This window comes from Scyliorhinus torazame, chromosome 10, assembly GCF_047496885.1.
Source record: "Scyliorhinus torazame isolate Kashiwa2021f chromosome 10, sScyTor2.1, whole genome shotgun sequence".
Lineage (NCBI taxonomy): Eukaryota > Metazoa > Chordata > Chondrichthyes > Carcharhiniformes > Scyliorhinidae > Scyliorhinus > Scyliorhinus torazame.
This window is the reverse complement of record NC_092716.1, coordinates 230,357,000-230,374,308: the sequence shown is the minus strand read 5'-3', so window position 1 is coordinate 230,374,308 and position 17,309 is coordinate 230,357,000. Positions and strand designations below refer to the sequence as shown.

The 17,309-nt window shown below is 47.6% G+C and overlaps 1 protein-coding gene and 1 long non-coding RNA gene across 4 annotated transcripts in view; one reads left to right on the top strand and one right to left on the bottom strand.

Annotated features, from left to right (window-relative positions):
• syt19 (synaptotagmin XIX) overlaps positions 1-17,309 on the top strand; it is a 116,737-nt gene that overhangs the window by 46,436 nt on the left and 52,992 nt on the right. For 2 of the 3 annotated variants that reach the window (XM_072466544.1, XM_072466545.1), the window contains exons 2-7: positions 3,146-3,277; positions 4,176-4,363; positions 5,754-5,893; positions 6,006-6,401; positions 9,433-9,552; positions 10,308-10,419. In XM_072466544.1, the coding sequence (XP_072322645.1) occupies positions 4,189-4,363; positions 5,754-5,893; positions 6,006-6,401; positions 9,433-9,552; positions 10,308-10,419 (943 nt within the window). In that variant the 5' untranslated portion in view covers positions 3,146-3,277; positions 4,176-4,188. Of the gene's footprint in view, positions 1-3,145; positions 3,278-4,175; positions 4,364-5,185; positions 5,301-5,753; positions 5,894-6,005; positions 6,402-9,432; positions 9,553-10,307; positions 10,420-17,309 lie in introns of those variants that run through there. The other variant, XM_072466546.1, reaches the window with a different exon arrangement.
• On the bottom strand, positions 5,904-6,408 carry LOC140384649 (uncharacterized). The gene is made up of 2 exons (XR_011933116.1): positions 6,263-6,408; positions 5,904-6,144 (listed from the first exon to the last, which is right to left on the bottom strand). It is a non-coding gene; the product is annotated as an uncharacterized lncRNA (long non-coding RNA).

The following is a 17,309-nucleotide window of genomic DNA, read 5'->3' as shown; positions in this document are numbered from 1 at the left end:
GCAAATCTTGCGCGAGGCCCCTCGAGAAATTCAACGGCCTAGTCCCGACACCAAGTTGGACGCGACAAGGCCACTGAATCGTACCCGGTGCTCAATGTGAGATCCTTAGAGCTGCAATTCCCTTTGGAGCCACTGGGTGGCAGCATCATTGTGCTGATATTAAGCACCATCTTTAGCTCGTTAGCCTTTCCTGGAGGCCCCCTGACAGCAGTTGAGAACTTTTAATTTTGAGGATAGTTAGAGGATGGAGCAACATGCAGCGAGGCACTGGGAACATGTGGCTGGCAGACAGAGAACAATACTTGGGTAGAGCAGACGCAGTTCCGAGAAAAACTGAGCCAGTCGGGCAGCATCAATTTAATCTGTTCACTGGATCCACTTGCGTGGGCCTTTGTCCGCTCTTGTAAGCAACAGCCTCCTTCTGCCCTGTAGTGATTCTGTGATTCAGTGGAGAGAGAAAGAGATTTGCTTTCATTTTAATGCAGGTGCCAGCTCGGCAGAGGGAAGGTTACACACAAGGTTTGAAATGAAGACTTTGCTGCAGAAGAAAGATGTTGGGTTCGCACACTGAGATGCTCAGGGTATTGGCAGCCTGCCAAGGATTCTGGATGAGTCCAGCAACAACTTGGCACAGGGCTTTGCGCAGAGCTCAAAGCTGATCATTTCCGGTGTGGAATTCCTGCCCATTCCCATGGGAATACTTGTGGACTCGACTACGATGCAGCGTTTGATGGCTAATGTCTCAGTTTGCATTGCAGCAAAATCTCACTTTGCTGCCATACTGAATGAGACTGGCTGTGGATACCAGTGTTCAAAGGGGTTTGCAGGGCGCAACCTGCCCTCCCGGCCGAATGGTGTGGGCTCCATGGAGTGCGAACCTGCTGTCTTCTCTCGGGAGGACACAGTTTGCCCTGGAGCAGTCTGGAGTCTGGATTTCTAAACCCAGATCTGCTCCAAGCTCATTCCCCAAGAGCATCTGCATTCTCTCCCACTGAAAGTCAGCCCCTGAGAGTCACCAGCCATGTTGAGGCCACTGGGGTAGCACTCGGACAGGCAAAGGCACACGGGGGAAAAGGCATTAGGCAATGTGGAAAAGTGATTAGTTGACATTTGTATGCAATATAACAGCATTTAATTTATAAATTTGATTTGAAGTGTTTGTTTTGTGGTGACTTCTATTTTAGCATTGCCACCAAGCGAAAGATTGGGAAAGCAAAGCGTGGGAGTGTTTGTGAATGGGGTATTGGAGTTGCCTTTACCACTATCACAGTTGGATGATTCACTCACTGATATCCTGGCTAGAAAGGGGCTGCTTTGGTTCCCTCTTCCTTTCCCTCTTTCTCTTTCTCATCCTCCTCATCAGTTGGTTACCATTTAGCTGGTCGCAAGGACTGGGCCCTGCTGAGAGCGGCATGCAGCAGACCTCGCTGAATCGTGACATGCATTGTGCCGACCACTGTAGGCCTCCTCCACAGTAATCCAGATAACAAAGTGTTGTTAAAACACCTCAGTATCCGCCCTATCAAATTTCATTTAGCGGCATAGATCATTCATCGTATGCACGATGCCCGCGTGTATATGAGTTGTACACCATTGTCGTGAGCTATGGTGTCAAAGGAGAACTTTTGTCACAATTCATTCTGCCCAAATTGATGTGAAAAGGTTCAAGGGCAAATTGGGAATCACTACCCCCATGGCCAGAATCCAGTGGATACCTGGGATTGACCTGCGTGATACATTGCTTTATGGTCGTACACCAGCTGGACATTGAGGGAATGGAAACCCTGTCATTTGGTCCAGATCTCAGAGTTGACAAGCAGCTCCGCAGCTTTCTAGGAAACAGAGTCAGGGACCGCTCTCATGTAGCAGTGGATGGCAAACTTGGTGAAGATGTATTTCCTCTTTCACCATATAAACACTTTCACCGAAAATGGCAACTTGGAGCAGAAGCGTCCACGCATCATTCTCCATTTTGGCGACCAAGTGGAACTTCATAGCTTTGAAAAACAAAGTCAAAAGAAGCCGAATTTCAAGCGTTTAGGTTTTATGGCTGGTTTCATCTGAAAAATGGGCATCTGTGAATAAACCAGAGTGGAAAAGTGTCACAATGGTTACCCACCCATTCAGTCTTCCTATTTCAGACCTAGCAGAATAGAAATGGGTCTGCCCTGGATTCTGGGATGGGGCTGGTGATTCCCAATATGCCCTTGAGCCTGTTCAAATCAAATTGGGCAGGATATAATTTTGCCTGCCCACCTCATTTGACTGATGGTAGCTTTGTTCCTTCACTCTCCATGCTGCCTGCAGCTTCTGTGCACAACAGAAGGTCCCAGCAGTGTTGCTTGGTGACCACATGCGGTAGGTAGGCTGCTCCTCTCGCAGTCTAGTAAAGGAAAGCTGCACACCTGAAATCATGACTAGTAGGAAATCATTTTTGAAGCATTGGTCGGACATTACAGCAGGCAAGGGGGAGGGTTCCCTGGTTTAGTGACCCAACACTGGATGCTCCGGTCAATGGGATGGACTCCAGAGGGAGGCAATGGTTTCCTCAAAACATGGCTTGATGGGGGAATGGGAGAAAGTCACCCAGGGGGTTACTACCTGGAGAGTGGCCCCTCAAATGCGGTAGAAATGTCAGGAGAAAAACAAACTCCTCACATGGGTGGTCAAGGTAAGTGAATGCATCCTCACGGTTAATCCGTCCATCACACCAACAACCTGTCACTCTGTTCAGTGCGCCATATCCCCCATCACTCAGTCAGCAGGATCCCATTTCCCCCTCAGGACTCATTCCTGACAATCACACACCTAACCTCAACCTATCCACCTACCTATCCCAACCACCAGCTAAGGTAGGCACATCACCCGAGCTTAGTACCACACAATCCTTGATCTCGCAGCTGCAGGAGAAGAGCGCACGTAACACCAGGGAGAGACAGAAGACTGGGGAAGGCTGGGCCGGATTTCCACAGAGACAACATAGCCATAGAAAGTCCAGGATGCTGATAATTGTCAGCATTATTCTCTTTTCAACTCCCTCTTCATCCACCTCCTGGGACGTGACAAGTGAAAGCTAAAGCTGGCGTGACTATGGTAATTCTCCTTCCCTCACACCAACCCGCCCCTTGTGCTTGTATTCTTTCAGATGCCTGGCCAGCATCAGGAGCGGCTGGAGGAAGAGCGGTTCCACAAAAGTAATGAGGATGCATCATCATCTGATCGCACACTTGCCAGGACAGACATTGGCACCGTGAGGACCTTGGCGTCTTGTATAGTGGTGAGTTGCCAGGCATGGGTTTGCTGAATTCAGGACAGGGTGAAAGGACAGCTCGCGTGTCAACTCCCTGGGGTGTTGGGGAGTGAAGTCACGGATGGGATCTGCTGCGGAGGACTCAGATGAGGAGTTTGTTGGGGCAGCATACAGGAGAACACTGATGAACAGGCACACTGAAATGCTGGTTGCGTTGGCAGGACTGCCAACCAGCCTCCAGTCACAGTCATGAAGCATGGAGGAGTCTGGGTCCAGTGCAGCAGAGGTTAGCGTGTAAAGCCTGGATCCCATCCTGTCCAATGTGAAAGTGGCGGTCAGCTTCATGGAATGATGCATGATTGGTTCTGCATCACTATCCTTGCGCCGAATCTATAAATTAAGATACACATTCCTCCATCTATCACGGGAGCGAGGCCAATGCAGCTGCAGTTCGAAAGAGACAATGTTACTGAATTGTGTCCGATGTTGCAAAGTGGACGGCAGCCAAAATCATTCCCTGCCTGCCACTATTAAACAGTCCGATAGGAGATGTGGTGCCAAGCTGGTAATCCAGAGGCCTGCAAGGCATGAGTTTAAATCCTCCCATGGCAGCTGAGGAATTGAAATTAAATAAACCTGGAATAAGAATCTAGGGGCCATGTAACTACTGGCTTGTTTCTAAAAACTCATCTGCTTCACTAATGCTTTGAACGGAAGGAAATCAGCCTTTTTCCATATTCCGAGCTCTTCCATATACCCGGACATATTCCCGAGCTCTTCCATATTCCCGGACATGTTCTAAAAAAGAGTTTTAAAATGACTGTTCAACACTTTTTCTGTGTATCTTAAAAACTTAACATTGAACTTAACAACTAGGTTAATTTACTAAAGTGTTCTCTTCCTATAATTTTATTTTGTCTTTCAGGCACAGCTGGAACATGGATTTTGCCAGCAAATTCCAGGCTGTTATTCAAAACCTGAACATTCATCTGGATAACACAATGAAAATTGCCCTGATGAGCGCAGCAGGACTTTTTTTCTTGGTATCCATGGTAATTCTTGGGTGGCAGATCTACCTGTACTGCAAGCACAGAAAAGCAAATAAGACAAAAGGTGGGTGGCAAATAAGACTCCGGAGAGCGGAGAATCGGCGCCATTGCCGCTGGCACAATCGGCGCAGCGCCAGTCGGGGGGTCGGGTCTACGCGCCCCCCCCCCCCACCCCCGGCGATTCTCCGCCGGGATGGGCTGAGCAGGCGACAAAAATCCGAGTTCCGCCAGCGCCGTCCACGTGTGGTCTTACCCGATGGGAACTCGGCGTGTATCCTTTCGGGAGCGGCCTGGTGGGGTGGGGGGTGGGGGGGAGGGTCCGACCCCGGGGGGGGGGGGGGGGGGGGGGGACTCCGTTGTGGCCTGGCCTGCGATTGAGGCCTACTGATCAGCGGGCCGGCCTCTCGGGCTCGGGGACTCTTTTGATCCGTGCCGGCCCCTGTACCCCTACACCATGTTGCGTCGGGGCCGGCGGGGAGAAGGGAGCCACCCCGCATGCGCGTAATCGTGCCGGTCGCACTGCGCATGCGCACATTGGCGCTGGTCGCACTGCGCAGACCCGCGGCGCCCATCTGACGCCGGTACCGGCAGCAGGAGTGGCGTGGGTCGCTCCTGTGCCGTGCTGGCCCCCTGTAGGGGTCAGAAACGCTGCTCCTGAGGCCATGTTGACGCCGTCGACAAATGCAACGGCGTTTACGACGGCGTCAACACTTAGCCTCAGGATCAGAGAATCCCACCCAAGGGCTTTGTGTTATTTTGTAGAGTAAAGGGTTAACGGTTATGCCAGTTTGGACAATGATGTTAATGACGATGTAGGCATGACAACAGGGTCAGATAACCAAGGGACTCCAAGGGAGCAAGATCCAGAACACTCTGTGCCCAGAGAATAATGTACTTACCATGAGGTCTTGGACGTAAATGGTTGCAAAGAAACAGTCTTGAGAAAAACTTTATACTGCCTAACTCCAAGCGAAACCTCATCCAACCAGATGACAACACAAGTAAGGGCAACAAGCCAAATCAGACCCAGAAAGGTTGGGGGTTTGTGCTGTTTAACAAAGGGAACTGTGATGAGGGACACAAATCCTTTCTCTGCCCAGTGACAACTGCAAAACGTCTGTGTGGAGTTTGCACGTTCTCCCCATGTCTGCGTGGGTTTCCTCCGGGTGCTCCGGTTTCCTCCCACTGTCCAAAATATGTAGGTTAGGTGGATTGGCCATGATCATTGCGCAGGGTTACTGGGGATAGGACAGGATAGTGGATCTAGGTAAAATGCACTTTGGGGAGGGAGGGTCAGTGCATACTCGATGGACTGAGTGGCCTCCTTCTGCATGTCGGGATTCTATGGACCCCCAGGTTTGGAATTGTGATGTTCCAGTTAGTTGGTGTCTGCTTTTAATCATTCTATTATTATACTTCTCCTGCGTAACATTCAACTAATATTGTGTTTGTAGCAAAAAATGCTGCGGATGGGACTGAACCCAAGAAACAATATACAGAAAAAAGCAACTTATCAATGCGCAGCAACTCTGCAGACTTTCTGGGTATGTCTGATGAAGATGAGTATTCAGATGTGAAAAAACACGATTACAAGGCAAGTGGAGTTCAGGATTCTTGACACTTTTACTGCACTATTTGAAAAAATTACATGGCACATTGGTTAATATATTACAATCTAGTTTCTTGTACATATATCTTTTCTGAAGGTCCACAAGCTGCAGGAGAGTGTACAGAAGCTCAGTCTTTATCTGCAAAGCAGCGATCCTGGTGATTTTAAGCTGGTTCAATCGAACGACGATCTCGTCATTGACTCAAAGGTTGAGCTTTCGGGAAACTTGAAATTTTCTTTATCATATGATAAGAAACAATCAAAATTAGAACTGACAGTTGCAGAAGGATCTAATCTTCCTGTTCGACACTTTAGTCAGCCCGCTGACTATTTCATTCGGATAAAGCTGTTTACCAGTTCACGCCGTTACCAATATATCCTTCACCAATGGGACACGATGATCGTGAAGAACACTAGAAATCCCTGCTTCGGAGACCAGTTTATCTGTTATGTTGAAAAGGATGCCTACAAAAAAGCTACTTTAAAACTTGAGGTACTTAAAAAAAATATTAATCCTCTTGCTGCCTTCTTATGGTTATTCAAAGATGTTACGTTAATGCCAATTTTAACAAGCCATTGAGTTTGGAGTTCAGGTTACCTATTTTGTTGTATCTTGGCCATAGTGTGGACAGCTCTCGCAATGCAGTCATCCTTACCCTGTTGCCCAACTCTTGATTGGCGTGACAATCATAGACTGAATGGTTTAATGCTATAGATAATTTCCCAAAGGAGAGATCAAAATAGGTGAATGAACACAGCGATAAATCACATTTGAACTTTGAATACTTCTGTACCTTGTATCCCAAGTGTTATATAGTTTGAACTTCGAACCGTTGTGAAGTTATGGTGCTTTATACTTATTTATCTGTAACAACCTTTTCTCATTCAATATTCTTTCAGGCTTCCTTTAGTACCAAGACTCTAAAATAAGCTATAGTTATGTCACATATATAAGTGAATCAAATTCTACGATTAAAGTGAAGGTGGTGCTGTAATTACAGCACTTTAGCTTTTTCAGAGAAATAACCAATTGCCTAGCCCCTCCCCCAAGTATTCTGTAATAAAACCCATTGCCTCTAATTAAAGCCCCTCATTGTTACATACCAAGGACTAGGTGTGACATTCGCCTCTGCTTGTTGCTGCAGCTTTTTAAAGAAAACAAATGAAATAGTGTACACACAGATTGGATTGTTGTTAATGCTGACTTGAGTTAAACCCTTAACACAGAGTACCATTAACCCTTAATTGGATCGGTCGTTTCTTAACTTAAACAAGCTGCTACCCTAACGTGGTGGAGGTTAGTGTTAATCTCGGCATTATTAAAATCAGGATGTTAGCCATGAAGCCGATTAGGTCAGCAAATGAAATGAAAAAAACTACCTCCTCACCGACTTTTTTGATACAAGGAGATTTCAAACTGCGGAAGAGAAAATATATTCCTTCAACTAAATGTATGTCAGTTTGAATGGCGATGATCATGTAAGGTTGCGGATTTAACGCATTGAAAGGAACTCAGCTGTGAGGAGACGTTGGATAAACTCGGATTATTTTCACTGGAACGATGGAGGTTGAGGGATGACCTGATAGAAGTTTACAAATTTATGAGGGGCATGGACAGAGTGGATTGTCAGAAGCTTTTTCCCAGGGTGGGAGAGTCAATTACTAGGGGACATAGGTTTAAGGTGCGACCGGGGGCGGGGGGAAATTTTAGAGGAGATGTGCGAGGCAAATGTTTTAAACAGAGGGTAGTGAGTGCCTGGAACTCGCTGCCGGGGAGGGTGGCGAAGGCAGGTACGATAGTGACCTTTAAGAGGCATCTTTACAAATACATGAATAGGATGGGAATTGAGGGATACGGACCCCAGAAGTGCAGAAGGTTTTAGTTTAGACAGGCATCATGATTGGCGCAGGTTTGGAGGGCCGAAGGGCCTGTTCCTGCACTATATTGTTCTTTGGTTATCCCTTATTTAACAATTGCGGCGATTGTTTCGAACCAAATGGCCTGAAGGAGAGCTGAGAGTATCGGTCTCCAACATCAAGGTTGCATTAAACCGAGTTTGGGACTGAGAACTTTGGATCTAGTAAAGCTGAGTTTCAATAATGGTTACACTCCCCGTGTTTTGAATAACTTGTGACACAAAGGAAAGTGGCCGTGGTTGTTGGAGACCAAACATTACAGCCCCAGACGATCATTGCAGGAGTTTCACAGCGAAGTCGCTTTGGCCAACCATCTTTAGCTGCTTCTGCTGACACCTACCCGCCATCATAAGGTCAGGAGTTGGGACTGTTCGCTGCTCAGTTTAATTCACAACTCTTCAAATAATGATCCCTGGTCCGAGGAGGGTTGATAGATAGCCAGTAAAATACATGAGCGGCAGATAATGACCATTTCAATAAATAGAGGCTGGGATTCTCCGAAATCCCGGCCAAGTGTTGACGCCGGGGTCAAAACCGGCGCGAGCGATGCCGACGTCAATGGGCCTCTAGGCCCAGGCATTCACCCCGTCCTCAGGAGCTAGAACGGCGCCGGAGTGCTGAGCGCTGCTCCGGCGCCGAAAACCGGCCTGCCACGGCCAGCGCAGGTCCGTGCATGCGCGCCACGGCCGTCTCCGCGCCGGCCCGCGTACAATATTGCAGACCCCTGCAGGGACCCCGCGCGGAGGAACATAGCCCCCCTCCCCCCGGAATGAGCCCGCCGGCCGATCGGTTGTCCCCGATCATGGGCCTGGCCACCGTGGCGGCACCCCCCAGAGTTGGCTCCCCCCGTCCCCCCAACCACCAGGACAGCCCCCACAGCCAGAATGCCGAGGTCGTGCCGGGCAGGACCATATGCAAAGGACGCCGGCGAGACTCTGCGGAACTCAGTGGGCGCTTGGCCCGTCGAGCGCGGAGAATCGTCGAGGGGCCGCTTTCAACAGCCCCCGACTGGCGCCGCAGCGACCGTGCCGGCGCGATTGCTGCCGATTCTCCGGTCAGCGGAGAATTGGCGGCCTGGCGTCGGAGCGGCGTGGTGGGATTCGCACCCCCCCCCCGGTGATTCTCCGACCCAGCGCGGGAACGGAGAATCGCGGCCAGAGAGCCCAGCTATCTTCCCCTGATCTTCAATGGCAGCACTATCGCTAAATCCCCACCGTCGGCATCCTGGGAGTCACCATCGGCTAATCACAGGATCAAAGGGCTGGATTCAATGAAGGCGATATGAGCCTCAATAGCTGGCTCGAGAGCTGGCAGGAGTTCTGTGCTCCTCCTTTAGGGAAGGCTCAATCAGGCACTTAACTGGGCAGAGATGGGCCTCCTCCACATACCAACAGTGTGGTGGTTACATCTGTGTAATAATGTCACTGTTTTCTTTGACACTATTTGAACTTCACTCTTCTAACAGGATAAATGCAAACACTTTTAATCCAGCAACAAACAGAGGCCGGCAGTCTATATGTGCAGCTCTTACTGACGTTTATTGGTCTGTTTTTTCTGAACTTCCGTCCTTTGTGTAATCTAATTCAGGATAAATATTCTTCTGACAGGCCTGGGACTTCGACAAATATTCACGACGGGATGTTCTAGGAGAAGTGCGTTTGCCGTTTAGCAACTTAGATTTATCAAACACAGTCGATTTCTGCGAGAAGTTACAGAAGGTCCAAAAGGTACAAATTATGCCATTATCTGGCCTCTCCGTAACATTTTTTTACTCCAGTGCTATTTAGCAGCCATTTGTTGAGCACCACAATTTGATCTTTTAAAATGTGTTTCCCAGTGGAATACGCAGAAGGGTGCAAGCTGATGTGAAGGGAAACGGGTCTGTGCCTGTATTTACCACACGGTTGATTTATGCCGCATTGGGGTTGTGCTGAATTGAGGCCAAGGACATTTCGGGAGGAAACAACACATTCTTTTACCGGTATTACAGTTCCAGTTCATATATCCAATCATGTGCTGTATGGGATAACTCTGCCTCCCATGACAATGACAACAGGTGGAGACGAAAGTCAATATCCCACAGCACGTCAGAGGTAGTAAAAAAATTGTGAGATTGATGTGAATGGGATAGAACATAGAACAGTACAGCACAGAACAGGCCCTCCAGCCCTCGATGTTGTGCCAAGCTTTGTAATTGTTGATGAATCAGAACAGTAGGACTCAAGTGTCCAAAATCAAAAAGAGAAAAACCACTGTAATGAAATTCAGTGTGATTTTTGTCCCTGGAACTTACAAGATAGCAAGAGATTGCTTGCAGAAGCTAGACTTGCAGGTCTCCAGTAATCACAACATTGCTGAAGGAGCAGCTTGTGCACCAGACGCCATAATTGCTTAAAATTGACAGAGGGTGAACTGATTCAGGCACTTGTGTAAACAGCAACTACTTGCACTTAGACAGTGCCTTTGCTTTTGTTCCCTCCAGGAGGTTGTTGGGGAAATTTTTGTGTCTCTCAAATATCTTCCAACGTCCCGGAAATTGGAGGTTACACTGCTAAAGGTGAAAACTGGTTGTCTGAGCAACAGTACAGATACAGGTATTTAATTTTTATACTACCTTTTCCTTTGGCTATTTAGGGACGATACTTTGTGATAGCAGAACTTGGAACACTTGTTTTCATTTAAATTCGTAATCAATAAACCCTTTACCACTCAGGTGATTGTTACTTTTTTTCTAACACTGATGTGTTTACAATGGATGTTCAAGTTTGAATCATTAAATGCTCTATTCAGACTGGAGACATTTGTGCTAATGCGCTGATTTTTCCATACCATGTAAAGATAAGATGAGGGGCAGCACAGTGGCGCAGACGGTGTGACTGATAGCCAAGTTCCGCATGCATGTGTACGGCCTCAACCGGGACCTTCGATTCATGTCGCATTACATTCACCCCCCACCATCTGGCCGGGGCTTACGAAATCCTACCAACTGTCCCGGCTTGAGACAATTCGCACCTCTTTAACCTGTGATTTCCCTCTCTCCAGTTGCACCGTCTGGACCTGTAAAGACTTAATTAACTGCAAAGACCCGCATTCAAAGTATCATCTTGCATCATTGAATTTGTCTATATATGTGTTTATGGAATCCACCTGTTCATTCACCTGATGAAGGAGCTGCGTTCCGAAAGCCAGTGATTCGAAACAAACCTGTTGGATTTTAACCTGGTGTTGTAAGACTTCTTACAGAAAATAAGGACATCAGTTATAGCTTAGAAGAAGAGGAGGCAGTGGTGTAGGGTGTTATTGCTGGACTAGTAATTCAGAGGCCCAGGGTAATACTCTGGGTCCCATGTTTGAATCTCACCATGTAAGATGGTGAATTTGAATTCAATAAAAATCTTGAATTAAATGTCTAATGATAACTATGAAACCATTGACGATTGTCCTAAAAAACACATTTGGTTTACGAATGTCCTTTAGGAAAGGAATCTGTCGATCTTACCTGGCCTGGCCTACATGTGATTCCAGATCTACAGCAATGTGGTTGATTCTTAAATGCTCTCAGGGATGGGCAATAAATGCTGGCCCAGCCAGCAACATCCCAAGAACAAATGAAAAAAGGCCATCTGGTTTTTAGTTTCAATAAATGGTATTGTTTACATTTCCCAGGGTTTGCTATTACAACTGACCCTATTATGAATTGTTGGATGAGTTTCAGCAGGAGTCTATGTTCATATTTTTGCTTGATAGTATTAAGACATTTTTAAAGGATTATCTGTCTTAGATGTGGAAAGTGAATAAGTGTTTGCTTTCGCAACAGATTGACCATTTGAGAGGATTTTTATGAATGACTTTTATGAACAGGAGTTTTTTCAGGAGACTAAATTATATCACCATTAGATTGTTAAAGGTTCAGTTTTTACTGTCCACTTCAAATACGTCCTCAGATCTGCTCACAGTGAACACTGGGTGAGGGGCTACTGAGAATACATGGGGCATAGAAGGGGAATATCATGTATGAGGCGGCAGGCAAACATCATGTCTCATAGAGGAGGCCGGGACAGTATGGACGGGGATTGGAGAGTGAGCATGGGGAAGACATGGGCATGGTGGTAGCATTGCCAGTGTGAAGAGGTGTGGAGGGCATGTGGGTGGGAGAGGCATGACCATAGAATCATAGAATTTACAGTGCGGAAGGAGGCCATTCGGCCTATCGGGTCTACACCGGCCCTTGGAAAGAGCACCCTACTTAAGCCCACACCTCCATCCTATCTCTGTAATCCAGCAACCCCACCTAACCTTTTTGGACACTAAGGGGCATTTTAACATGGCCAATCTACCTAACTTGCATGTCTTTGGGCTGTGGGAGGAAACTGGAGCCCTGGGAGGAAACCCAAGCAGACACGGGGAGGGCATGCAGACTCCGCGCAGACAGTGATCAAAGCCGGGAATTGAACCTGGGAGCCTGGAAGCAACCAATGCTAACCACTGTGCTACCATGCAGCCCATGGTAACACAGTGCTAACCACTATTATGATGGTTTGATTGCCTCTGGTTCATCAGTACAACTAGACCAATGTCCCAGTAAACAGCGGTGGGCGGTCTAGCCTGCCACCTGGCCATCCGTTTACTTCCATTGCCACCTCAGGCCCACCTCCTCCAGATTTCATCCCACCACCTTCCCTGACTGAAAATAGGGCGGGCAGACACCTTTTTGAAGGAGACAGGAAGATTCCTGACTCGACCTTACCACCTCTTTCATGAAAATCCAGCTCGATAATCATCGATCCTGTTTGATGATCAAAGTCATATTTTTTTCAGCTGGATGAGTTAGGATAGAGTGATGTAGAGCTTCGCGATTATTGCACTGGGCTAGAAAACCAAAAGCTGTGAGTTCAAAGTTGTGAAATTAAAATCAACAAATTTGATAATTCGCAAGCTAGCACTGGTAAATAACCATGAAAGCTATCGGTTTGTTGTAAAAACCAAGTGGTTCCGTAATACATTCTGAGGTAAAGAATCAACCCCTTCACCTTCCAGTCCACCTGTTACTCCAGTTTCACACCACATAACTGACTCTTAATGTTTTCATAGTAATTAGGGATGGGCATTAAATATTGCCGTCAGTGTCAGCCACATCCCAAGAACAAATAAAAGAAAACCTGTTTCAGTGCTATTTATCTAGTGATAGTGATGTACAGGTATGATAGACTTGAAGGATAAATTAGGGTTAAATTAGGATAATGGAACATGTGACAGGTATTGTAGTATTAGGTGTTTAGCTGTTCAGTATGGCATAAAAAATATAGTCATCTACTTTGACTTTGATGATCTGTAATAATGAAGTGCCATTGAAACATTGAGTAATACACCACAGAGGAAGCCATTCGGCCCATGATTCCTGTGCTGGCTAGGGCAGGGAAACATATTTCTCAGATTTTAACTATCTGGCTGACCCAAATCCACCTGTTGCTTCAGGTTAATTTTTCCCCCCCACTGGACTTGAAAGATTTCAAAGCCTACCCCATCATTAATTTTATTTTGATTTTCAGAACATAAGTGACATAAGTATTTTGCACTCAGCTAAAACCCTTGCTAAAATCCCATGAATATTGGTGTTTGAAGAGCTTCATTTTTCTATCCTTTTTCATGCTTTGCCTCTGCTACAGGCCAGTCATTTTAGCCTTGGTGGCGGGAAAGCATTTAGAGATGATAATTCAGAGTAAAATTAACAGTCACTTGGACAATTGTGGATTAATTAAGGGCCGGCAGCATGGATTTGTTAAGGAACACTAGCATGAATTTGTTAAGCAACACTAGCATGGATTTGTTAAGGGTAAATTTTGTTTAAATAACTCTATTCAGTTTTTTTGATAAGGTAACAGAGAGGGATGATTAGGGTAATGCGGATGATGTGGTGTGCATAGACTTCCAAAAGGCTTTTGTTAAAGTGCCACATAACAGGCTTGTCAGCATTATTAAAGCGCATGGACAAAATGAACAGTGTCAGCATGGATGTGAAATTGGCTGAGTGACAGGAAACCGGGATTAGTGGTGGATGCATGTTTTTCCGAGTGGAGGAAGGTTTGGAGTGGAGTTTTCCAGGGATCAGTGTTAGGTCCACTGCTTCTGTTGATCTATATTAATGACCTAGACTTGGGTGCACAGGGCATAATTTCAAAGTTTGCCAATGACACAGAACCTGAAAGTATAGTGAACTGTGGGGAAGTTAGTAATTAATTAATTGTGGGGTGGCATGGTAGCACAGTGGTTAGCAATGTTGCTTCACAGTGGCAGGGACCTGGGTTCAATTCCTGGCTTGGGTCACTGTCTGTGTGGAATTTGGACATTTTCCCTGTGTCTGCGTGGGTTTCCTCCGGGTGCTCCGGTTTCCTCCCACAAGTCCCGAAAGACGTGCAGGTTAGGTGAATTGGTTATTCTAAATTGCCCATTAATTGGGAAAAAAAAGAATTGGGTATTCTAAATTTATTTTTTAAAATAGATAAGGTAAGAAATCTGGAAAAAAAACAGTATGGCTGAATTACTGGATTCATACAACAAAATAATCCTTATTAATGAACACTGTTAGACCAGTAATGGTATAATTTCTGCATCCTGGGAGCCTTCATTCAACAAATACAGATGTGGATGAAGAAATTCATCATTGACTCCTATGTGCCAGCTCAGCCTATGTTTGACTGAGAAAAAGAGTGTTCTGAGGGCCAGATCTCAAACCCAAGACCAAGGCACGCCGGCTCGCAGTGATCCCCAGGCTCCTATGTGCTTTGCAGACTTAGAGAAGCTACAGCAGGCTCCTCAAAGCACTAGAGAAGTATCACCAGTAGTGCCTTTACAAGTTACTCCAAATCCTGTGGCAATGGAGGCAGTCGGACAGCAATGTCCTCTCCCAAGTCAACTTACCCAGCATCTAGGAGCTAATCACTCAAAACCAGCTTCGGAGGACAGGACATGTTGTTCCTATGCCTGGCACCAGACTCCCAAAATAACTGCAATATTCACAACTCAGTTGTGGCAGGAGACTCCCAGGAGGAGAGCGCAAACACTTTAGGGATGTCCTCAAAGCATCTTTGAAGAGGTCAAGTGTTCCTGGTGTGTGACCAACAAAAATGGAGGCGGCTCATTCGTGAAGGCACCAAACAGATCGAGACTCTTTGTTGGGCACATGCAGCAACAGAGGGAGAGCGCTGACATCCAAACAACCCATCTATCCAAATCTTCAAGTGCCACCTGCCCCACACGAGGCAAGGTCAACAGATTACACATTGGACCGATCAGCCATCTCAGAACTCATTGAAATGGAGTTGTAGCAAGACATCTTAGATCCCAAGAGACTGTCTAGGAAGAAGAACATACAAATTAGGAGCAGTTGTAGACCACTCGGCCCCTCGAGCCTGCTCCACCATTCAATAAGATCATGGCTGATCTCATTGTAATCTCAACTCCACATTCCCATCTATCCCCAATAACCTTTCTTCCCTTGCTTATCCAGAATCTGTCTATTTCTGCCTTAAAAATATTCAAAGTCTCTGTTTCCACCACTTTTTGATGAAGAAAGTTCCAAAGACTAACAACCCTCTGAGAGAAAACATTTCTCCTCATCTCTGTCCTAAATGGGCAGCTCTTATCTTTAAACAGTGGCCCCTAGTTCTAGGTTCTCCCACAAGAGGAAACATCCTCTCCACATCCATCCTGTCAATACCCCTCAGGATCTTATGTGTTTCAATCAAGTTGCCTTTTACTCTTCTAAACTCCAGCAGATACAAACCAAGCCTGTCCCGCCTTTTCTCATAAGGCAACCCGCCCATTTCTGGTATTAGTCAAGTAAACCTTCTCTGAACTGGTTCTGACACTTTAGGGGAGGAGGTGGCATCATGGTATTGTCACTGGACAAGTAATTCAGAAACCCAGGGTAATGCTCTGGGGTCCTGGGTTCGAATCCCATCAGAGCTGATGGTGGAATTTGAATTCAATAAAAATCTGGAACTAAAAGTCCAATTAAACCATTGTTGATTGCTGGTTTGCTAATGTCCTTTAAGGAAGGAAATCTGCCATCCTTACCTGGTCTGGCCTACATGTGACTCCAGACCCACAGCAATGTTAGCCTGGGGATCAGGGATGTTAGTCCCCACTTCCCATGAAAATTTTTTTTTAAATCCTTCCTTAAATAAGGAGACCAATAGACAAAACACCTGGGCCGGGATTCTCCCCTACCCGGCGGGGCGGGGGGTTCCGGCGTAATGGAGAGGCGGGAACCACTCCGGCATCGGGCCGCCCCAAAGGTGTGGAATTCTCCGCTCCTTTAGGGGCCAAGCCCTCACCTTGAGGGGCTAGGCCCGCGCCGGAGTGGTTTCCGCTCCGCCGGCTGGCGGGAAAGGCCTTTGGCGCCACGCCAGCCGGCGCTGAAAGGTCTTCACCGGGCGACGCATGCGCGGGAGCATCAGCGGCCGTTCACGGCATCCCCGCGCATACGCAGGGGAGGGGGTCTCTTCCGCCTCCGCCATAGCGAAGACCATAGCGAAGGTGGAAGAAAAAGAGTGCCCCCACGGCACAGGCCCGCCCGCGGATCGGTGGGCCCCGATCGCGGGCCAGGCCACCGTGGGGGCATCCCCCGGGGCCAGATCGCCCTGCGCCCCCCAAGGACCCCGGAGCCCGCCCACGCCGCCTGCTCCCGCCGTTCAAAAGGTGGTTGAATCCATGCTGGCGGGAGAGGGTTGACAGCAGCGGGACTTCGGCCCATCGCGGGCCGGAAATCGCCGGGGGTGGGCCCGCCGACCGGCGTGACGCGATTCCCGCCCCTGCTGAATCTCTGGTGGTGGAGAGTTCGGGACACGGTGGGGGCGGGATTCACGCCAGCCCCCGGCGATTCTCCGACCCGGTGGGGGGTCGGAGAATCGCGCCCCAATGTGGTCTCACCAATGCTCTGTATAACTGAAGCATAACCTCACTACTTCTGCATTCAATTCCCCTCACAATAAATGATAACATTCTGGGTGCAATTCAATGGCCTCGTCATGCCCGACTTGGTGTCGGGACAAGTCCCTTGAATCTCTTGCGAGGTTTGCAACGTTCAAAATATCTCGCGAGACTCTGCTGAATCTCATGAGACGTCACGATCTGGAACTCGCTCTCACTGGTGCGTACCAGATATGTATATTAAATATCCGCCGGCAGGATTCTCTCGGATCCCGGGATTCACCAGCCTGATCTGGGAGATCTCACCAGGACGCCATTTAGTACTGGTCCACAAAAACGTGGACCAGTCATAGCGGTACCTGGGGGGGTCTCCCAGGTCATTGGGGATCCCTGGGTGGTCAGGCACAGGGACATGTGGTATCCTGGCATTTCCCTGGCACCCAGGCACCTTGACACTGCCAGCCTGGCATTTTAGTACTGCCACATGGGCATCCTGGCATATGGTACCTGGCTGGCAGGGGCACTGCCAGGGTGCCAGGTTGGCAGTACCAAT